Source organism: Bombyx mori, chromosome 1 (genome assembly GCF_030269925.1).
Source record: "Bombyx mori chromosome 1, ASM3026992v2".
In the NCBI taxonomy this organism is placed as follows: domain Eukaryota; kingdom Metazoa; phylum Arthropoda; class Insecta; order Lepidoptera; family Bombycidae; genus Bombyx; species Bombyx mori.
Genome location: NC_085107.1, coordinates 3,625,944 through 3,650,638, shown reverse-complemented (window position 1 = coordinate 3,650,638; position 24,695 = coordinate 3,625,944). Strand labels below are relative to the sequence as shown.

General features: G+C 34.1%; 1 protein-coding gene across 5 annotated transcripts; it reads right to left on the bottom strand.

Moving 5' to 3' along the window:
• Positions 1–340: 340 nt before the first annotated feature.
• Positions 341–23,384, bottom strand: LOC101743859 (otoferlin). 5 transcript variants are annotated; one of them, XM_021352372.3, is made up of 32 exons: positions 23,179–23,384; positions 22,346–22,486; positions 21,370–21,514; positions 20,713–20,863; positions 19,908–20,067; positions 19,418–19,601; positions 18,537–18,724; positions 17,651–17,792; positions 17,548–17,574; positions 17,304–17,476; positions 16,393–16,593; positions 15,312–15,476; positions 14,253–14,405; positions 13,418–13,597; positions 12,492–12,605; positions 12,265–12,396; positions 11,961–12,110; positions 11,601–11,743; positions 11,178–11,527; positions 10,419–10,684; positions 10,131–10,184; positions 9,495–9,709; positions 8,940–9,131; positions 7,970–8,143; positions 7,442–7,590; positions 6,930–7,084; positions 5,507–5,688; positions 4,880–4,994; positions 4,139–4,247; positions 3,273–3,442; positions 1,773–1,864; positions 341–734 (listed from the first exon to the last, which is right to left on the bottom strand). In XM_021352372.3, exons 1-32 carry the CDS (start codon positions 23,278–23,280, stop codon positions 566–568), a joined length of 5,043 nt encoding a protein of 1,680 aa, XP_021208047.2. In that variant the 5' UTR covers positions 23,281–23,384; the 3' UTR covers positions 341–565. The 5 variants fall into 5 exon arrangements, with proteins under 5 accessions (XP_021208047.2, XP_062533076.1, XP_062533078.1 ...); XM_062677092.1 differs by having other exon boundaries at positions 23,189–23,330; XM_062677094.1 differs by lacking the exon at positions 23,179–23,384 and adding an exon at positions 21,887–22,148.
• Positions 23,385–24,695: the final 1,311 nt, after the last annotated feature.

The window sequence follows — 24,695 nt, the reverse complement described above, 5'->3', positions numbered from 1 at the left end:
AAACCAGTAAGGTATTTGGACAGGATGTGTGCCTGGAACACACAAGACGTTCACTACACAAAACAAAGATGGCGCTTTGATAGAAATAAACATGGCACTATACAAATTAATATTTTCTTGAAATAAAGTAAATCAATTTCTGAATTTGATTAAATATTTCGGTACTTTACATTGAATATCAAGTTTAATTAAAAAAATATATTAATAAATTTATTTTGTATCCGACTAGTTTCAGCAGGTACTGGGATTGACCGACATGACTAAAGACAATGATTTCTGTAGGTATATTATTATATTAATAACAGAATAATAACCAGGTAGTGAAAATAAAACAATGCAGTTTGTTAATATAATATTAACTCTATATTGGATTAAAATAAAAATAATGATTGGATTGATAGATCACTAAAAATTGGCTTTCTTGTTTAACTAAATCAGAGCGGTATAAATGGCCACAAAGAAAACGCCAACACATATAACACTGCATAGAAAACTTAATAGCTAATATTACTAAATATGAAAATTCAGTGGAATTCCCCATTACGCTTTTAAGGGACTAAGAAGCTCAATCAAAGAAAAATATGTGAAAATTTCTAGCCAAATCGAAATAAAACACAATCAGTATGAAAGTGAATAAAATTATAACGCCGACAACCACATATTCTATCTTGCCGGTGCGAAAGAATGCTTCGAGATTCGAAATAATATTTGAATTATCGTTTCGTTCTTGGTGCCTGAAAAATATAAGAATTTTCTGTCAAATACATTGCGGTCTCTTACGACCGATTTTGCTTCAGTATATCCAGAGACATGACACACGCCGTCAGAGCAAACTTGAAGCCAACCATATTATTATCAATTATACTATAGTATACTATAGTATACTATACTATACTATACTATAGTATACTATACTATACTATACTATACTATACTATACTATACTATACTATACTATACTATACTATACTATACTATACTATACTATACTATACTATACTATACTATACTATACTATACTATACTATACTATACTATACTATACTATACTATACTATACTATACTATACTATACTATAAATTTTATCAATAAAATTGTTATCAACTTCCCAGACGTAGCTCAAGCTTTTGACATAGTATGGCACGAAGGCCTTGTATTTAAACTTAAATCATTATTACCTAAACATTTTATGGATATTCTAGAATCATACATATCTAACAGGGTATTTAGAATTAGGCAAAATTATGCCTATTCAGAGCTAGATGCTTATTAGCCTTATTTAACCCTCTGATTTACCCTTTAACTCTGCCAATGCCGGTCCCAAGCCCGATTGAGATAGGAGAGCGTTGAGTTGGAGTTCGACCTTTCCACCGTAAAACAGTCAACGCCGAATATCTGACGGCGGTTAATTAGCCGGACCCAAATAAGGCTTCAGCGGCCTTGAGGAACTAAGTCTCTTCCAAATGCACTACCGTGGAAGGACGCGGGACCCCACCACGTGTATTTTCCCAAGAAAGCCTCATGAGGCCACGACCTTCAGCATTGAGGTTTATCGACGCAAGGAAGAGGAGGATTAGCCTTATTAAGCTAGATGGTAATCCTAGTGTTGTGCCGCAGCTAGGTTTTGATACAATACATAAATAAATTAAAAAAAAAAATAGTCACAGCCTTCAGAGTATTAGAAATAAAGGAGTTTAGAGTTATCGATATGAATACTGAAGCCTTATCTATTCCACCTCGTGTCTAACGTCAAGAAAATATAGATTGATACCTTGGTTGTTGTGGAGACAAAGGCTCTTGCATGACGGACATCACAACGGCCGTTTCCAGTGGCGACAAATTCAATTCCATGTTTATAATGCCCTACGAGAAAGATTTTTGTTAAAAATTAGCATACTAATAATATTCTGTTAGTCATTGAAGAAGTAGTTTAAAAACGTAACATTATTCATATCTGTTAGTGTGACGATAGCCATCATAGAACACAAGGTATTTGACAGATGCCTGAATCTCTCTTACGTCATTTTCAAGATAAACTTGCATTTAAATATATTCCGAACAACAACGTTCGGACCATTGGTCTATCGAGCAATATCACACGCTCGGTGGAAGATCTTCCCTACGCCGTTATTTCCACATTAGCGTCTAGCTTTTTTTAAAGTAGATTAAAACACTAGGACTTAGAAAATACGAACGCTCAGAATCGAGAACTGCCACGAAGTTGATTTAGAATACGCCATATACTAGGAATAGCTTAGTGTTTATTTATTTAATAGACGGCTAGACGATCTCACGGCTCATCAGATTTGAAGTGGCTATCGGAGCCCATAGATATGACGAGTCTTATGCCACCAGCCACATTGGAAGATGCGAAGTATCGCATGTACAACGATCTTTCATACCTGTTTCTCGGCAGAAATTGGCATGATCGTGGTACATAATCGTGCGATCTAACAATATATCCTAACTCTAGTTAAACAATAATCGTGTCAATATAAAGGCGTAGACGACTAGACAGAAGCAACCGAACCTGAAAGCGTTCGTCACAATGCACGTTCGATCGAAACTCAATTAGCAAGAGAAACCTTTTTGACGCTTGTTGCTTACTGTATAATTGAATGATTTGGCTATCAAAACATTTAAATGTTGCATGAATCCACAGAACGGTAATAGAAAATAGATCTGAGACATGTAAAATGATATAATGACCTTCAAAAGTAATATCCATGTAATATATATCATGTATTAGGTTTATTTATAAAAAAATTATGATTAATATTTATATATTATATAAAAAAGATATAACGTATATCTTTCGTTTAATTTACCAAGCAATCCATCTGCTACGTTATTTACTGCATAATCTTTGGTTGATTAGTTGAGAATGCTTTAAATTAATTTGCATGAAGCTTAATAAATATATTATGAATTTATGAAGTTGAAGTTATTTGCTAAGTGAATTTATTAACATATTCCTGTGAATACTGTATAAGCTATTACCTATATAATAATATGTATGTATGTAAGTTTATGTATATATGTATTTGTATGGGAGAAAGATTTTAAAGATGTAGTTAAAAATCATTTTATATCCGTTATTTACGCTTATGTATGTTATGTATTTTTTTTTGTATGTACTTGAAATTTAATATAAATTTCATTGCGCCTACCACTATTTACTCTGCACTGCCTTTGGTTGACTAATATTATTTAAATATTATTTAAATACCTAATATTATTTAATGTCCATAAAATTGGCTATAAAACTTACGACATTTGTTCCGTTTTCGGGAGTCTCATCAGTTGACGTCAAAGGCCACCAGCCTCTAACAGATCTTGATGAAAACAGATGTACCCTTCTGGATCCTTCCGAAGCTTTACTAAGTGACTGAGCTGATAATGCTCCTTGTGGCATATTATTCAAATTTAATGACAACGAAGCTGATGATATAATATAAAACTGATTAACATAAAATCACAACGCTATGAGAATTAGTATGATTACAATTTTCATCGCATCTAAATGTTAGGATAGTAATAATAAATAATCAGTGACAAATCGCCCAAGATTAGGCCTCAATTTAAGTTTTCCTGTACTATGAGTACTTTATAAATGAATTAGCGGACCCGGCAGACGTTGTCCTGCATACACAAAATAAATGAAATGAATGAGTGCATACACAAAACTTCATTCAAATCGGTCCAGCCGTTTAGGAGTTCAGTGACATACACACGTACAATAAAGTAATTATATATAAAGATGGGCTCATTTCCACCTGGTGTTTAATGGGACTTTAACTAGACTGTTTAGTTTAAAGTGATTTTCCTCAAAGTCCCGGTCGAGAGACGACCTGTTTATTTTATTAGTATTTGTTTATTATTGGTATGGAATACCTATCTGATTGCAGGGCCTTACCGTCATAAATTGGTCATGCACGTCGGCAATTCTATGGATACAATTAAACTGCTGCATCTCAAACTCAAACAAGCAAAGAAAGCTCAAACAAACTATTCTCAATCAATTTTCGTTTTCAGAATGTGATACACTTGTAAAGTAACTGAATAAAAGTAACTAACATGTATTTTATTTTAATATGAACCATATTGCAGTAGTCCATCGTATTTTAGAGATCATACCTATTACGTTGTTTTCATTTTCAATGTCCTCTTCTAAGATACGAATTTCAAAAATGGGCAATGAATATTCTTCAAACTCAGTAAACGGGTCTCTCTCTTTGTTAACCAACTGAAAACAAACTTGGTCGGAAAACTTTCATTTTCGTCAAACTCGGTTCAGTTGTTCAGGCGTTAAATGTAAGAAAGCATACATAGTTACAATCGCAGTGATAAAATTATTAATCATAACACAAAAAAGTCATTGAAAAAAAGACATATTTTTTTCTTCTACAAATTAGTATCTGTCAATGTGTGAAAACTACATGAAAATTTGTTAAACTGTTCACGAACAAACAAACAAATAATTTAAAAAAAATACTTGTTTATGTTCTATTATCTTTTAGTAACCCTATTTCTATCATTTTGATTTGGTGTGTCAATAATAAATAAATAAGTTTATATTTACTAACAATCACGCCAATATAACGGAAATAAATGTAAGATTTTTATTGTACACATACATATATATAATATATATCCATAACCCTGGAAAATACATTTTATATTTATCATACAAATATCTTCCCCTGACGGGATTCGAACCGGCGACCCCCATGTGTAGTGACCATGTCACTTACTACTACACCAGACGGCCGTTGGATGTACACAGACACACTTAATTATACTGCTTGTACGAGTATTGTCTGTATTCTATGCATCGATTGATATAATAATATAACGATATGATTTTCATTATTTTACCTTGGCCAAAGACGGATGGTAATGAATTGGAAACATTATTTGCCAATTAAGATAGAACTCTGCCTGGGAACTCTGTATGTCTCCCTTTTCAGTTCGATTCGTATTCCCTATCCAACTAAAAGCAGTTAACGGTTTAGACTATGTTCTAATTTACAAATAAATAAATAAATAAACGCTGACATCTAATAAAATATTCAAAAATGCTACATAAAAACTTTTTTTTTTATTGCTCAGATGGTTGAACGAGCTCACAGCCCACCTGGTGTTAAGTGGTTACTGGAGCCCATAGACATCTACAACGTAAATGCGTCACCCATCTTGAGATATAAGTTCTAAGATCTCAGTATAGTTACAACGGCTGCCCTACCCTTCCAACCGAAACGCATTACTGCCTCACGGCAGAAATAGGCACGGTGGTGGTACTTACCCGCGGGGACTCACAAGAGGTCCTACCACCAGTGTAATATAGAAAGCTAACTAACGAAAGCAGAGAGTTTACTATGTCCATTTTTTTTTAAAGATTAAACTGTTTCAAATGACAGCATAATACTTTTTACTAATCACTTATTATCAAATATCGATTAGTATTAGAGGTAATATAACAAAAGAAACATTCAATTCACTAACCACTGAATCTGAATATTTTTAGGGACTTTAATTTTCTGGTCCTTGAAACGAAAAAGCTTAACTTGTCGGATAATAGCTTTCAGTGCATAATCTTCGACTTTCTGAGGTTCAATGTTGACCGGCGGTGGAATATACACACCATTTTCCATAGGATAAATATCTACCCACATCTGAATCTTTCCCTAGAAATTATTTTTTTGAAACTATCATATGTAAGGTAAATCAATACACCGAACGCTACTAGTGAATTTAGTAAAGTAATCAAATTATATCTGGAAATTGTAACTATATATCGCACCTTTAGAATTGAAGTGGCCTAATCCAATATATTCTTGTTTTTTGGAAAACGCCAAAAATTTTACTGAACTATTGTAAATTTTCAGTTACGATTTTAATATTTTAAGCCTTAAAGTTTAAAGTATGCACTTGATTTAAAAGTGACAGAAAGTACACTTTAACCTTTTCTAGGCTAAAATGTAAGTTTAATTTTGAATAAAAAAAATTAATTATATTAACTGATAGAATATATGTATATAAGTTGTATAACGAGTCCATTCTAAGGCAGCTAGACATCCGAAAAAGGCTCTCTTCCATCTGCCGGGAACGTGTTATGAGCTTCTTCGGACACATCATGCGGTCTCCCAGACATGAATTAGAGAAGCTCATAGTTACGGGTCGAATAGAAGGCAAGCGCGCCGTGGGCAGAACACCAGCCAGATGGTCAGATCTGGCAAGAGAAGCACTCGGTGGTAGTCTGTACCATGCTGTCCATGCCACCCATGATCGAGCACATTGGAAGTACGTCGCATGTGGTCGCGATCCTCAGTAGTGAGGGAACGATATAGAAGAAGATATAAGTTGTTCGAAGTGTAAATCTCATATTGCTAAAATGTTTAGTTAAGCCATTTCAGTTCTAAAGGTACGATGTTTCTTTGTTTCGATTCCATTACAATACTACAAATTATTCTCGTAGCGTTTCAGTTGACATTCCTGTTTCATGCCACATAGTTTTTCCATAAACAAACCAACGTATTATTTGTGAGCATTAAAGCAGCTCGAGAAAAAACAGCAAAATAAAATTATTGTACAGATTGTAATTAATCAAATAAGCTCTACTGGCCTGCTTTCAATGTGACTCTACTAAAGAAGAAATAGAAAAGAACCATCATTCTACCAAAGTTCACTTCAGGGTAAAAAGCTTGAGACTGGGATAAAATTGTCATGGTTTCGCTAGATTTTAAAATTAATAAAACGACTTTAAGAAAATTGGATCAACGAGGGTTCATGATTTGCCAATTAATAACCTACATTAACAATGAATTGAGCGGCAATTGCTCTTTAGGTAAATTAAAGGATTTTCATATTCACCGTATTAAAAAAATAATATTACCAGTTCATTCAAGACAGTGAATATAAAATATACCTGCTCAAATCCCAGTTTTTCGGGGTTAAATAGTGACCTAGTTTCTACATGCTCCGGAACTAAATGATGTCCAATGATTGGTAGAGTATGCCATTTGTGAAGTATGCTAAGACATATGTTTTCTTTTCGATCTGCTATTGAACCAGATGAAGAACCTATGGACAAGTTATGCAGGAAATTGCTCTAAATTACTTTAACAAAGTGAAGCTCTTTATCTTTCCTACCACGATGAACAGATGCGTTCGAGAAAATGCTGGATTGGAAGATATCCTGGAATTCATGTATCACAGATTCATATTTTCAATTAATTCGTTATATAGATTTATCTAAAAGCCGATCTAAAACTCTACCTTTGTTATGTATAGGGTTTACAGTAAGACACAACGAATGAAGTAAGTTATAACATTAAGACGTCCTGCATGTCACCTATTTCAATATCGGAGACACTAGGAATCATCAATAATATAAATTTAACCACCTTATTGGTAAGTAACTTACAAAAAACTAATTACCAAATCCACTATTATCTTTGTATTCAACCCCATTTATGAATAATGTAGACGCATCAAGGAAAAACGGAGGTGGGATGTGATTTTTTAAACAGAGCTCTTCAAGAATTGCGGAAGGTTTCCGAAAATCACGCCACCTCAAAGGACCGGTTCTGAAAATATTAAATGCCATCGGTCATATGTACAGATTATGTTTTTATTTATAAAGGACGAACGTTGTTGTAAAAAGCTGGGAATGTACGACTTTATTGATCCCCTAAATGATAATTGGTCGTCAGAAAAAAATAGGCGATATACTGGCTGCTCGGTAGGCAGTGGCTTGGCTCTGCTTCTGGCATTGCTGACATTCATAAGCGACGGTAACCACTCACCATCAGGTGGACCGTATGTTCGTCTGCCTACAAAGGCAATAAAAAAAAAACTTCACAGCCATTGCCATTACCACTTTGCCGGTTTGAAATGGTGACCATAATCAACTAATCGTTGCGTCAATATGAGCGTACTACTAATAAGCTACTAATAAAATCTTACAGGTTATACTCTGCGGCGAGACCAATACAAGCTCTGTGTTTTGAATAAAAACGATCTTCTAAATCAATGGAGCTTGAGCCTATCAGTTCATCAGATAACGAAGAAGAATCCTTGCTATAAACAGACACCGTGAGGAGGTAATCCTCTGGAAAGACACAGCGTAATTCGTACATCCTGTAAAAATGATTTGGGTTGTTGATTAAAAACGTGAAAAAAAAGTTACTAGTGGCAGAGAATATTGTAAGATTGAGCGAATAGAGAACACGATTCTTCCTATTTGCTATCTAATCATATGCTTTGTTTCGGGTGAGATATTTCGTATCGCCGTGAGTGGCAGTATTCACATTGCAATGTATATGAGCTCCGGTGGCCACTTTAAGGTACAAGAGCTGTGAGCTGGTTCATCTATCTATACAATGCTGAGATGACATTTAAAACCATCATCATCATCAGCCTATAGTAGTCCACTGCTGGACATAGGCCTCTCCAATTGCACGCTACTGACCGGCTCCTCGGATTTCCAGCTCTTGCCAGCCACCTTTCGTAGTCGTCGCTCCACCGAGCCTGAAGACGTTCTGTCTTTGCCAATGATAGTCCCCATAATGTACGCAATATACACAACATTTAAAATTAATTACGCAATCTTCACAATACTTTTAAACAAAATATTCCGATCACCAGAATTCAAATGAACTTCAGACTTCAAATAAATGTCTCGAGTTGCATTTAATCTGAGCATACAAACTTAATGTCCATATGGTTTGAGTAGTCAGCGAAGAATAAGGAGAACGCTGGATCTCTAATAAAGCATGAGGTCGAAGGTAAGGCATTTCTACTTTTTAATCCGGACATTCATTCGGTGAGGATATAGACAATTCACTACCGAACTCACTCCAGAATCACTTAAATTAAACCATTGGAGCTATTGCTAGAATAAGTCGCCTAGAATATTATTTTTCGTGAAACTCACGTTCCAAAAATCGGATTTGTGCTACTCGCAATGGAGCTGTGTCTATTTCCGAGCTCTTTTTTACCGCAATTAACGGTTGCATAGGTACAAGTTTGACCAATAAAACTTTTGACTGATAAATTCGTAGCACTAACGAGGTACACTCGCACCAAAACCTTAGCAGCTTCATTCGAAGGATAGTTCGAAAAATAGCTGAAATTAGAAAGAAAACTGTAACATGTTTATTAATGATAAAATAGGCTATTATTATACTTACCAATCACGTGTGTTCAGTATGGTCTAGGGGGGTTCGAATTGAAAAATGGGATAGCCACTAATAACCCATGTAAAATTTTCAGATTGTAATTTTATATTGTAGTCAGTTTGTCATTATTGTAGTAATTTTTTTTCCGTATTCGGGTTAATGATCTATGATCTTAACCGTGCAAATTTTGTACTGCATTAGATTTAGAAACAAAAACTTCTCTCATATATCGCGAGCATAACGTACGATTCTAAATTGAAACTTTATATTAACACAACGATCGGATTACATTTCAAAAATAAAAAACAAACCCTTTCCCTAAATCTACGCCTCCGGTACTGACTGATTTAGTATTTTCGGGTGGTGGCCACTTGTATATAGCGATACCAGCTTTGAGATATCCACAGAATATTTGATCGTCTTTTTCCGGAATTCCTGTTTTATTTCCATTGTACAGTTTGAAAGTGGAACACCAGTCTTTGAACTTTGAAAACTCTGGTTGTTTCTCCAATTCTGCATCGTATACCTGAATTTTATCAAATAAGTCGTTAATTTTAGTTGCTAAAGGAGTATCCCCTTAAGTACTGCTCTATTCAACTTTAATAAATTAGGTTAGATCTAAAATGATCACATCTCAAGGTGAATGACAACATTCACGTTGTGATATCCGTAAGCTGCTTAACTAAGTGCAGTAGGATTGTATTGAGCAGAGGTTGATTATGGGACATCGTGAGGATTATCAAGACTGCCCCCTCATACTACATCCTGATCACTCTGTCGAGAGCGTAACGACTAGGAATCTATGTATGAGGGCTCCAAATTCTGAGGTTATTGTGGACTTAATTTCATCCAGGTTACCAAAAGTTAAATATCCTTTCAGAACGTTATAAGCTAAAAGAAAGGCGCGACCTAAAAGACTACACATTAAAAAATTACCCTAAAATTACCTTTATTTCACTGAAAAATCTGGTACTGTCCTCGGTGTAGGGTAGATCGTTATCCTGTTTATGGACAATATAAATAATTAACAAAAAGAAAAACGTACAGAATGTATAAAATGCACTAAAAAGTAAATAAGTTTGATAAGCGTCTTATATCAATAAAAAAAAGTGGTCTTAAAATTAATCACCAAGCTTCGTGAGAACAGCCAACGAGAAAGCGAGTCAATAAAAACGATATATAATTAAGGTGCAAAATGACAGTAATTTCAGTAATAGGACTATAAAACATTTCACCTTTTGTGATTTTAAAAATTTGCTCCACCAGTTACAGACGTCACGTTTAGTTATTTTTCCAAAATTAACGTTGTCACGATCATATTTATCGAACATAGGAAGTAAGGTGTATTCTTCTTCGTCGGGCTCTTTGGTGCAGAATATCCTTTTCCATTTCGAAACTTTAATTGGAGTTTGTACAGTTATGTTTTTCGTTTTACTATATATGCTCTTTTTACAGCTCGACACGTAATTTGTTTGATTCTCCGAACTTAAGATAGAATTTACTAAAACATACATTTCAGTTATAAATTTTGGATCAGAATTAGCTTAATCTACAATATTATCCCTCACCTTTCGTTTCAGATTATATTACATGGCTTTAAAATATGCAAGGGGACTATTTAAAATATGTCGACATCATATCTTAACATAGGTTTTGGTATAAAAAATGTACTGGTGGTAGGACCTCTTGTGAGTCCACACGGGTAGGTACCACCACCCTGCCTATTAATTATTAAATTAATTATTATGTAATGCGTTTCGGTTTGAAGGGTGGGGCAGCCGTTGCAACTATACTGAGACCTTAGAACTTATATCTCAAGGTGGGTGGCGCGTTTACGTTGTAAATGTCTATGGGCTCCAGTTACCACTTAACACCAGGTGGGCTGTGAGCTCGTCCACCCAACTAAGCAATAAATAAAAAAAGATTTATTGATGTTAAAAATTGAATTTCAAACGATGTGTATGTGTGTTACATTAACATGCTATATTAGGTACCTTGATATAGATTCGCAGAAGAAAGTGATGCACTCCTTAATGACAGCTCTCTGTCATTATGCGACATCCAATTCACAAAGTATTTCATAGGATTTTGCACCATATTACTTCCCAAGAAAACAGTTCTACCAAAAGTGCTCGTTTCGTAAAGCTTCAAAAATAAAGGCGGACAGAACTCTTTAGTGACGATGCCTTCAAATATTTGACTAATCCTACCATTAGGAAAATTACAAATAGATTTTTCGTTAACAATAACATCGGATTTTATCGTGGTCGTTTCCATTTCAAACACCATACATGGCTTTTTAGTGATGGTGACGTTCCTTAGGCCCCACCAATAGATATCGACCCTGTAAAATACGGAAAGCTGCATGTAATACCTGTCATTACAGAAAATAACTAAACCAACAAGATATACCTTACTTATAACTACTCGATTCGGGAATGAGATGCGTAGGAAGTTTCTCCATTTTTTCACAGTTTTGATCCAAGTCCTGTACACCAGTCGCACAATACGTTGCATCTGTTGAGCCGTAAATAGTTGTCCTCATTACAGTCTCTGGGACCTTAAAATAAGGAAATTAGAAAAATATCTGTTTTATAATTTATTGTACAATAAAATATTTACGGTAGTAGTTTATTTTGTCATTTCTATCAATTCAATAAATATAGAAATGCCTAATGAAGTGCTGCTATGACTAGAGGCGTAGACAACAAAAATAAGTGCTTAAAATATTCATCAAGACTCTTTATCTAAAATGAATTTTACAGGCCAAGATTTACCTGAATCAACTGCACCGACATCAAAATCTGTCCTGTACATTCCATTCCATTATGAATCTTAAACCACTCAAGATTAGGCGCATATTCATAACCCTGCCTTTCATCTACAGCTGGAGTTATTTCCGATCTACCTATAAGACCAAAATTACCCTAAAATAAATAAAATCACTGATTACGTACGTAATTAAAAATCCATTTTTGCGATAATAAAATTATTAAATTATTTTTAATAATAACAATAGATATAATAATTTAATAGTATATTATATAGTAAAGATAATGAAAGTAGTATTTATTATCTTACAGCTAAATCAGTATCGAAGATTTCAATTAGAAGCAGCGGTGGACTTTTCATTAACCGCTGTGGGCTCATCAAAACCATTTTGTAGATTCTCAAAACTTGATTCCAGATTGGTGACAACGTTTTTTCTTTAACCTTTACAAGTATTGATTTTTCAAATTATTAACAACAGTATATAAAAAACAAGTATTTTTAACGAGTCATTTATGAACAGGCGAGTCGCAACCTACGTTCGTTTCTTGTGTTGAATTAAGTATATTGATCCTCGCAAACGTATAGTCCATTTCAAAACGATCTGTACAGTCGAATTTGGCTTGATAAATAAATGCTCTGCATTCCAACATCTGGAATTGACGTCAATCAAATCAATAACATTGATACGAATGGAATACGCTTAGGAAGCTTGAGTGCATTTCTGCTCTGAAAAGAAACGCCTGATATTCAAAATATAGTGTCCTTAAAATTTTAAATTTATTATTTCATAAAATTCCTAAAGCAACCGTGAGACTGGTAGCATAGATGTTGAAATATATTCTTGTAAAATTTCGGAAACTATGCATATCGTTTACTCTCTTCAAACGTGAAGAGGGTTTTTTGGAATTAATTGGTAGAGACATGTTGTAAATATTAAGTGGGTCGACTTTCATTTGCTTCGAGCCCGATGTCCTGGTAGTCCAAGCTTTATCATGCATGCCTTTCATGCCAGAAGTGCTACCTCAAAATTGGCCTCTTACGAGTAACTTTTCAATTTATCCGAAGATGTAAGCTACATATTATGTGCATTTGCGGTTGGCAGATATGAGATAGCATTGTTATCAAAGCTAAGGCTTATATTGTTTTTTTTTCATTTCTTATTGCGTAGGTGACAAGCTCATGCCATACCTGGCCTAAAATGGTTATCGGAGTCCGTAGACATCACAATGCGTTTTCCACCACCCACTTAGAAACATAAGGTCGAACATTTTAGTCACAGAATCTGATCGTTACTACCAAACTCCTACTGTTACTACAAAAACCCTTCCTATTTCTAACATAAATGAATTAGGCATTCCCACTTTAAACTTTTTCTCAGTATCCATCATTATATAAAATAAATAAAAATGATTATAATGGAGAAACTTGATCGATTTTTTCTATATACGTAGGTAATTCTTACCATCGAAGTCGTCTTTATACCCATGTCATAATTCTTTACTTTCATCTTGTAGCCATCAGGTAGATGCCCATCAAAGCTTTTTATTTGTTTGAAAAGACCCATCCACATAAGCATTTCAAGCTTACCGACGATACACGAACAAGTTCCAGTAGAATCGCAATGATACGGACACTTTAAGGGCTATAAAATATAATGTAGGCTGAATTTTCGAGATAATTCTTAGTAAATGGACAAACTAGTCTACATATAGTCGCAAGAAAGATCAAGAACTTCTCCAAAAACAATCCTCCGAAAACTCGTTCATAGCACATTTATGCAATTAGCGGCGTTTTGATTTAAAAACAAAATACAGTTAATGCTCAACACATCATATCTATTACATAATAAATAATGTTTCAGTTTGTTTGTGTAGTATTTCCTATATGACTTTAATCTTTAAAGAAGTCTGCTCCTATGGTCACACATGTCATATAAGATATATTTCTTTGAAGATTGAGAAATTGCTATTGGTTCAAGGGCCTTATTATTAGGACGGATTGGCTCGAAGCCTCAGCCAGGAGAGGGCTTTGATAACAACTGTCTATCTAATAGAGCAGGCAGTTACTGCTGCTTCGCAAATATAACTGCTATCGGATGGGAATCACGATCCACTGAGAAGATCCTGTGAGAAACTGAGCGGGTGGGCACTATGGACTAAGTGTCACTATGGACAAAGTGTCACTATGGACTAAGTGTCATAAGAACAAATTTGGAATGCTTTATGTTTTTCAAATTATTATTGCGGATAAAATAAATTTGTCTCGTTTTGCCGTCAATGGCTTCCAATAAAACAGACCTGAAAATATATCGTGTGTATACATCCACATTTTTGTCCTGCTTCTTCAGGCACGACAGAATGAATTACATCCGCTGGCGATATTTTTTTGTAAGCGACTCTCGAGCCCCCATTCAGAAGCCAGACCACAATATCTGGCCAAGGTTCTGGAATCTAGAGATTTATAGACAGGATTGTTAGATTATAAATTTAGATGAAATATTTATACATGACTTATAGAATGCTAAAACTACGGTTTTATTTATAAGACATTTTTCTAATGATTCTATCAATATAAAATTTGCCAATTACGCATTTCCAGTGACATTGCAAATAATACAGTGTCACTGAGCTCTCACTCTAGCAAGGGTTTGATTAACTCAAGTTCGGACCCATTGCATTATTTTATTGAGTATTTAAAAACGTTATGTTCTTATGATCATCGATGAGTACGATTTTGTTTAAAATCTGGAAAAACCTTGAATTTACATGTTAATAAAAACAATTTTGTCAAAGTTTTGTTGATTAGTCGATATTCAACAAAATTGTTTTGATTATTTTATAATTGATTGATATAAAACTGAAAAAATGAGTTTATGAATTAAATGCCAATATGTAATGCCAAGTTAAGTTGTTAAGTTATTCATGTAATTAATTATAATGAATATTATGTCAAGCGACATATCACATTGTTATCTAGCAATGTATAGAGGTACATAATTTATTCAAGTTATTATTTTTATATTTTATTATGGATCCGCTGATTTCTTAATTGTGCTGCGAGAAAAATTGGGCAGCAATATTGTCTTTTGAATCTGTGTGGCTGTTTGTAATCTTTGAAGGAATAAATTAATAAACTCAAAATACAATGAGTATCGTAGCTTTAAAACTGGCCTTTCCGAAATATTTTAACAATTATGAATTTTTAAATTGTTCTATAAGCTCTTGAGCCTATATTTGACCATCAAGTAACTTTACGTACTAATTATTGTCATGAATCGATATAAATTATTATCGATAACTTACATATTAAATTACATAATAATAAACGATTGCGTTAATCGTAAATTGAAAACTTACCTTGGGTATCAAACTTCTTAAGCTTTCTGCCATTGATTTGCTCTCTGCCAGCAGTGCCTTGAATTCTTTTTTAGAACCAAAAGTATAAATTTTCTCAGTGGATCTAATCATACCAGTAGTTGAGTCACCATAAATTCTCTTGGAAATTTTAAAATTTAAGTTTACCTATAATAACAAACCATGAAATATAGCAATTTTAAATATCTATATATTAATACGTGAAGCAAAAACTTTGTATCCCTTTTTACGAAAATTGCGCGGACGGAGGAGTATGAAATTTTCTACACTTATAGAGAATATAGAGAAGAAGTGCACAATGCTAATATTTTTTTTAAATAATGCATAAGAAATACATTAAATCAATAAAGAAAACATTACACACACTACATACCATGTATTTGACGCACACACGCATGCATACTATTTAGTGTCAAACTTTTGTTCTTGACGTTCGTGGTCAAATTGAGAATAGATTAAATATTGTTTGTCTTTATTAATTTTTTTTATAGTGTAGCCTTGGCGAAATTTGTGATTATAGAAGTATAAAATACAATCATAATAGTGTACAAACTTACAATACCAATTAATTATACTCGAATTTCGACTACTGCGGGACCGCTAGTATTATTAATTAGGACAAAAAACAAATGGTGAATATCATTTTTAAATACAAAGCCGCTCGAATAATGGTCACGTTGGTATATAAATTATGTATGTCAAATGAGTCAATTGCTAGTTTATTGTAGTGCTATCTTAGGACAGTATTGAAAATAGTTTGAAAAAAGTAACAAAATCTAAACAACTTTTTTCTTTTTTCTTTTTATTGCCCTTGTAGGTAGACGAGCATACGACCCCCACCTGATGGTGAGTGGTTACCGTCGCCCATGGACTTCAGCAATGCCAGGGGCAGAGCCAAGTCGCTGTCTACCGCTACCTGCTCATTTACAGAAAGTCTCAAAATAGTGTAACGCATCTGATATTCTACTAAGACACTCAAGTCAGAATGCCCATCGTCGTAATTTTCCCGAGTTTCCTCAAATCCTACATACCAATAATACCCTTTACAATTACTATGACGTACAATAGCATCCTCCTGTAACTTCAGAAGTTTCTGATCCAACTCTGTCTTATGTTCACAAGAACTTTCTTTCACTGTCTCTAGAAAATGTTTAAGTCCTCCAACTAATTTATCTAGTGCGTTATTGAGTTCACATATAAATTCTTGTGGATTTGACGATTTCATTGTTTTATATCTTTTTTCAATTTGAGATAAGCTATATTCCTGTAAAGTCAATAGTAATTCGATATTAGGGATACTTTCAAATGAACATAAATTTTCGATATTATTTCAAATTTTTGTTTACACATTTTTTTATAATAAGGCTATTGTTTATTAGAATAAATTTGTACTAGTTTTGTTATTGTATTTTTGTGAACCAAACAAGACAACGCAATTTGACATTACTTTAGGAATACCTAGTGGTATCCAAAATCAGACAGCTGTAATATTGAAGTGGAAATGGCACCATTTCCCCGTGAGATATAGGTTCAAAGTTGAAACTAATTTTACCTTTCCTAAAAAATCAATACTTTCAATAATATCCAATCCTATAATTCTCATATATAATTGCTCTTACATCATATATAATCCTATGCTTTTTTTATTGCTTAGATAGGTGGACGAGCTCACAGCCCACCTAGTGATAAGTGGTTACTGAAGCCCATAGACAACTGCAACGTAAATGCGCCACCCTCCTTGTGATATTAGTTCTAAGGTATCTCAGGATAGTTACAACGACTGCCCCACCTTTCAAACCGAAACGCATTACTGTTTCACGGCAGAAATAGGCAGGGCGGTGGTACCTACCCACGCGGACTCACAAAAGATCCTACCACCAGTAAAAGCGATCAAGGGACGCGATGGCGTTGACCCGATTTTATCATTAACAACATAGTTATGTATTTAAGAATTTCCTAAACGAAAATAAATACCAGGTCCATGATGATTTCTTTAATGACATTATTTCTGTACATATTGGATCTCAAGTCAGGAAGTCGGGTGGCTAGCTGTAAAACTGGAAATGCGTTCGAAAAATCCAAATGTCCATAAACTGGACTAGTTTTGATTACATCTAAAGGTCCTGTGTAGTGGAGTTTTCTAGATCCTTTTAACAAAAAAACAAAAATCATTAGAGCAATCAACTAAAAAAAAAACCCGTAAACAAATTCAACTTACGAATCTCATTCCACAAAGTCTCAAATTCTGAAACAAACAAAGCTATCAATGAATATCAGTTTACATTAAATTGATATTATTTATATTGAACATAAATAATAACCTCGATCTCCCGGACTGCTTGTAGAAAAGTCTCCAACGGTAATAGCAACACCACAATACTTCCCAACAATTCGACGATCAAGTAGTGATACTTCAAATAATGGACACATTACACAGAATTCTTCAATAGGCCATAAGTTTTCCTTAGAATTTGGGAATCTCATATTTAATAAGAATTAAATTAAATTATAAAATCTATTTAAATCTTATACCTTTAAACGAGCAATTCTTGTATATTAATATAACTATATATATGTATAATCTGAATCTCGGAAATGGCTCCAACGATTTTCATAAAATTTAGTATACCCCCTCCCTGTATTTCGGGGGCGATAAATCGATATACTACGATATTTTATTTTCAGAAAATTTTGTTTTATTCGTGTCTTCAAATCTTCCCGACATCTATTGGCGAATCATAAGACTATTTTTCTTAATTGAGGGAAACTAACCAAGATGGCGTTATCGAAAAAAAATCAAATCGGTCATCATCTAGGAAAAATGAATTGCTGTTCGTTAGTCTCGCCAAAACTCGAGAACGGCTGGACCGATTTGGCTAATTTTGGTCTTGAATTAGTTGTGGAAGTCCAGAGAAGGTTTAAAAGGTAGATAAATATGAAAATGCTCGGAATTAAATAAAAATAACAATTTTGTTTTTCCTTTGATGTGTCCCCCGTCGGACGGATTCCTTTTATTTGTTTTAAGTTTATTTTATACAAATTTTAGGTATTTTATTTACCGATTAAGACACTACGAAGTCTGCCGGGTCAGCTGGTATAATATATTACATTACTGTAATACATTACAATAGTAAATATAATATATAAATTTAGTTGCTCTCAAATTGCTATATGCCAATGCGTTAATAAAGAAAAAGTAATTCGTACCAGCTTCAAATTTGCCACTGGCTCTACAATTTTACTCTTCACGGGCTTCTCATAATAAGGTACAGTCGTTTTTAATGAAACCAGTAAGGAACCTCGGTAGAAGGGGCTATCGTTCGTGGTGGCCACGGTTTGTGTTGATAAATCGTCGTACATTGGCAACAAGGACGGTCCAAACGTGGGCAAAAACCCTGTAAATAGGGTCTAGTGATATTTGACTAATCAAAAAACGCTACTTTGTTTTCTTCTCTTATCTATACTAATATATAAATCTACAGTGGTTTTTACGGATGTTCCGTTATAACTACTGAACCATGCACCCGATTGACTTGAAACTTAGTATCCATGTAGAAAATACATGTACTTAATGGATAGGCTCATATTTATATGAGTGTTGGACTCCCTACACCATTTGCGGGGGCGTTAATGATGAGAATCTTTGTGGGGGTGAGAAATAATTTAAATGCTCATCAAAGCAGTCGGGTACAGCTAGTGTATTATAAATACATTATAAGCGTCATAATAAAAAGGTTACATTTTTAAATACCATTCAGTCAGCAATAGTTAATTTGGGCAGATCGCTTTAGCTGTGTCTCGTATTAAACTGGTCATTAAAACCTGATAGGGATTCTACAACACTCACAGACCTGATTACGAAGTCTCAATTGTATTGGTCTATCGAACGGGAATATACGACTACCCTGCTCTCTACTGACGGCTATCTTCAACACCTCATAAACTATCAGAAAACGCAGGGGAAAGAACTATACTGAGATGACCCTCTAAATCAAGTATTGTTTAAGAGCTTCTTGCCTTTTAGCCTTATCATATTATACTGAAAAAAGAAACAAAGGATTTTGGTATGAAAATAATAGTTAAATCACCTTTTTCACCGTCGTGGGATAACAATCGCAAATTCAATGACGTCCTAGCTATAACTTTGAGGCAACTCTCAGCTGAATAAACTTCAAAGTATATGATTTGACACATGTTCGGAAACATTTCAACTATGCTGATTCGTTCATTATATACTGGACAATGTGTGCGTTGCTGTACTGCTGTTCTTGCCTATATTAGTAATAATTTAAAATGCGTCAGAAGCATATATTATACATTTACATATTTAATACTCAACAGTTTTATTTTCTAAGACAGAAGACTCTATCTCTTCACTTTTTCAGTGGAATATATTCGCCGTAAAAATCCTTTAGATACTTGACATTTTAAAGGTACTTTTCGTTTTTTTTATTAGCTTCATCTCATTTGATAAACTTAACTTTATTTGCTAAGTAAATCACAAATTTGCTACAGCATTTTAATGCCAATTTATTTCATTAATCAAAATTCACGAGTTACAAGAAAAAGTTCACAAACCCCAATACCGCAAAACGATATCCTGACATATGCACTAGGTGGTTTTCCGAATCGCTTTTCGCCACCGGTAGTAGTAGTAGCGGGAAGACCGAAAGCTCCATGAATTGTAATTGAAAAATTAGCTCGCTGCTGTTCCGAACCTGACGGCAACAGGAGATTGCTAAAAGAAAACGTTCAATATCATCCCTGTTATCGTGTTCTTTTTATTTTAAAGTTTGCAAATCAACAACTGCTGCGAACTAGTCGTCTTTTCTTTCTCCATTTGGATCTGGACTTAAGCACAGTCTTGGGTTGTTGGCACGTTCTATCGTCCCCGCTCTATACCAACAGTTTTCCAATACATCACTATCTATTACTTCTAAATCGAGATATTAAATTGAAAATTCGATTATCTAACTAAAACAAGCTAAATTTATTTAACGGCAAAGACAATGAAAGCTGATAGCGGGAAATTAAGTCGAATCTGTGCAATATACCACCGCTCACTTTCTCATCTGGAGAGGGTACAGACCCGGGTAGACATGAGAAGCCTTGAAATGTGAAATTTATAATGTTACCTTATTTTCTGGTGGTAGCGCATCTTGTAAGCCCCCAAGAGTAGATACCAACACCAACGTGCCTATTTCTTCCACGACTCATTAATGCATTTCGTTTTGAAGGGTTCTACTAAAAAACTGAGACTTTAGAACTCATGTCTCAAGAGGGGTGCCATTTACGTTGTTGATCTCTATGAACTCCGGTGACCACTGAAAACCAGATGCGCCACCAAAATAAAAAATAAATCATTTCGTGTATATATACTCACTCTTCGACTTTTTCATAATTATCAACAGATGGCAAAATCTGGCTGTCTCCTCTAAATATTATTGAAATGTCAACTTTCAAAAATCCAACAACTGCCTCCGAAGGATCATTTCGCGAATCCAACTGAGCCCATTTATGGAAAGCTCGATGGTCTATATCAGAATATTTACAGAAAATATATTGTTTTAAAAAAACTTTACCGACTATTATATGTAACTATATTTACGTAGCAAGATCTAGAAATATTTGCAATATGTAATTTCAGGTGCGATGTTTCTATATTTTCTTCTAAATCAAAATAAAAAAACTGCATTAATTTTCTCTACTTATTCTAGGATTTAGTGAATTAACAACGGTAACCACTCACCATTAGGTGGGTCGTATGCTAGTCTGCCTATACGGCTTAAAACAAATTAATCTAAAGGCGAAACAATGATAACAGTGGAAAAAATAAACAAAACAAAAGATAAGCTTTCGTTATTGCAGTTCAACAAAAGAAAGACCATAGATTTGGTCACCTGTATTAAATTAGCCAATTCAACTTCCGACCTAATGTGATTGAAATCTTAATTCAATCACATTAGGTCGAAATCTCAATTCTATTAATATCGAAATTAAGTTTTTTTTTATATTTTATTATTGACGAATATATACTAACGTGGCAATGCCCATATTGTTGCCAATTCGATGCCCGCTTCTCCGACGGAGCGTGGTGGAGCGCAACAACGAGGCTCCATCACGGCCAGCCACAAAATCGTTCGTTGCATCTCACGGATGCTCATGAAAAGATCAAAAGTGAAATTCTACAAAAAATTTACTTGGTTCCCAACCGGTCACCTAAATTTCGTCGAGCCGATGATTAATTGGACTTTTTATTGTGTTGTTAGATGAATATACATAAATACATTGTTACATATATTGAATTATATTGTATATATATTGTTAATAGCAAATTTAATTATAAAAACACGTTTGGTATATTTTTCCTGGCGGAAATGATAGCATTTTTTGTCAAAAAGCTATCTGTAAAATGTCCGTGAGCAAGTTTTTTGTGTTAATTATTTTAAATTTTTTGATTTTTTTTATTGCTTATATGGGTTGACAAGCTCACAGCCCACCTCGTGTTAACAAAATTAGACGTTGATGACAAATTAAAATTGATAAAGTTATTACACCATCCGATACTGTAGTTACAGCTCATGTCTCCTCCAATACTCCCTGTAATGAACGTGTGACGACTGCATCCATGACCTTCAGCATGTCTCTACTATTTCTACGAATTTGACTTATTTGGGGTAAATACGTATTTTCTTCTTCTTAAACTTAAATTATTTCCTTCAAATTTTTTTTCCTAACCCCACAGTGTCTTCTCAATGATCAAACGCAAATTCACTAATATTATGCTCTATTATTTATTTAAATGTTTCGTCGACATTTCTAAAAATACTATTCTACACTTTAATATATAATAATATTAATGATAATAACTAGTATTGTTATTACAATACAATATTTTAATATAAATTTCATACCAGAGTAAAAATTAACAGAGGATCGAGATACCTATTCACAGGATTGCTCAAACATGGTTGGAGAAATTCTTTTAGAACACTTAAATTCATAAGAATACAGACCTCTCCGTAATAGGGCTCCAGCATATTCCTTCTAATTGTAGTTCTGTATTTTTTCTTTCCTATTGAAAGCAGAACGTACGAGGTAGCTGCGCGAGGATTATTCCAATGTAGCTTGCTAGCTTCTAACACAGTGACTAATATCTATAAGGCAATTACATTGATTTGATTATTTTTATCGAATTTTATTATTTAGTCGACTTCAACACAGAAAGCTCGACTTACGGCAAAAATAGGTAGTATTTAATCAGGCGGGCGGGCGAGGTTATTATACGACCTACTACCAATAAATCCACTCAACTAAATCTACCCCAGAGATTATTAATATCCAACATATTTGACTATTCCTAACTAGTAATCTTTGGCTACGTAGTGGGTCAAAACTATTATTATTAACATAAATAACAAAGATTAGCATTAAACAATAAATGATGATTGGTTTGCTTGTAAGTACAAAGTTTCATTGTATTTACATACAGAACAATAAAAAACAGAAAAGTCAATCTACCTTTACATGTAAATTTTAGTTTGAAACTTCACAAATGAACCGCATATATTCATTCGTATACCTCATGAGGCTACATACGATTTTGTATGTACATATAAACTCGCATACATTCAACGAATTCTACATAAAACGTTCGTAAATAAATCACACATCTGAAAGTCGTCATTGTCCGCGTATCCGAAGACTGGCCCACTAAATTATCGTGCCGCGCAATACGCATTAAACAGAACCCGTCCGCGCATACCTCGCCGCATAAGGGCGCCTTATAATCGAGGCAAAAAGCCGTCTCGTTTCCAGAGAACAAACATTAATAATTTATAAACTATACCTGAATGTACCTAGAGCTGTCTTCCGGGAGTTTATCACCGGCAACGGGTCCGGTTCGTATCGCGACAGGTTTTTGCCGGGGTCCCTCCACTTCGTTACGCATTATTTATTTATAAGTGATATGTAATAAATGGTATGTAATTTGTACATTGTACGTTTTACGTCTTGTAAGAGCGCTTGCGTCTGACGTGCGTCGTATTTAAACGATCGCATTTGACATTGCGCCTCGTTTCGTCAATCATAAAGAAAGAACAGAACAATTATTAATTTCTAAATGTAAAAAGTTCTAATAATCTGTATAATGGAGCCGAGAATTATTTAATCGCAAACAAATGCTAAGATCTTACGTCATCGCTCTAGATGTTATTGTTCATATAGTCGCGGTTGTCAGAAGCAGATCAGCACTTACTGTAATCCATTATTTTACAGCATATTGTGTTCATAAGTAAACTAGTATTAAGGTAGAGCCAGACGGATCCCACTTAGGCAGCATACAACAACTGATTCTATTAAAATTAAATACACATACCGCTTCACCTGTAAGACAATTCTCTTCTAAGTTATTTCCGGAACTTATGCTTTCAAAGCAATTTACATTCGTGGGGCAATGTTGTTACCTGGAACTAATGTGCACATCAACATACAGATATTATCATAAGTCCATAGTAGGGTCGAAATAGTCTATAAAATATCGATACGAATGTATTAGTGACGTCATTATAACATAATAATATGTAGTGACGACCCAGTATAGTTTGTGCAAAATGAACGATTGGAGAAATCAATAATTAAATCGAAAAAAAACTTCACAAAATACAATATCGCTTTAAGTCCAGGTATTTGATTAATTACTTATTTATTATGAATTAAAAGTATATATTCAGTTTCATAATTACCTCGTAATTATGTACCTGCACATTTCACATTTAATAGTCCCGAGAACTAGCTTTCAGTATTTATTTATTTTGCTTCGATTACTTCAACAAACAATAAATATGTACATTCAAAAGTAATTCATTGAGCATTAATACCCACACAAACGTCATAAATATAAATTTCCAAAGAACTAATTAAATAATGTATTAATAACAATAAATTGATCGATAGATATCTGTGGCTACCGGATTGGCACATTCGATTCGTTAAAATATTTTTATTAGATTTATTGCAACACAATGTGTCTTAATGAGATCCCTTCGTCCTATCAGAGATTGTTGAAATATCTAACGTTTTTGCAAACCCTGCTCAGGCTCGTCTTTTTTATTGTTTTTTAATATCTAAGCTCTTGGTGTGGTGGGAACTAGTCGGTAGACTATGTATGTTGCTAGTAGGGAATCTTGTGAGCACGATTCCGTACCCTTTTCTTGCACACGAGGCAATCAAAACAATTTCGGTATTCGAAGCTCTCAAATTTTCAGCTCCAAACTGCATTATTTTATCTCCTAGCTGAACATTCAACACAAGCTGAGACCTAAACATACAAGTATATTTTATGAAGGATCAAGGATGGGTGAAATG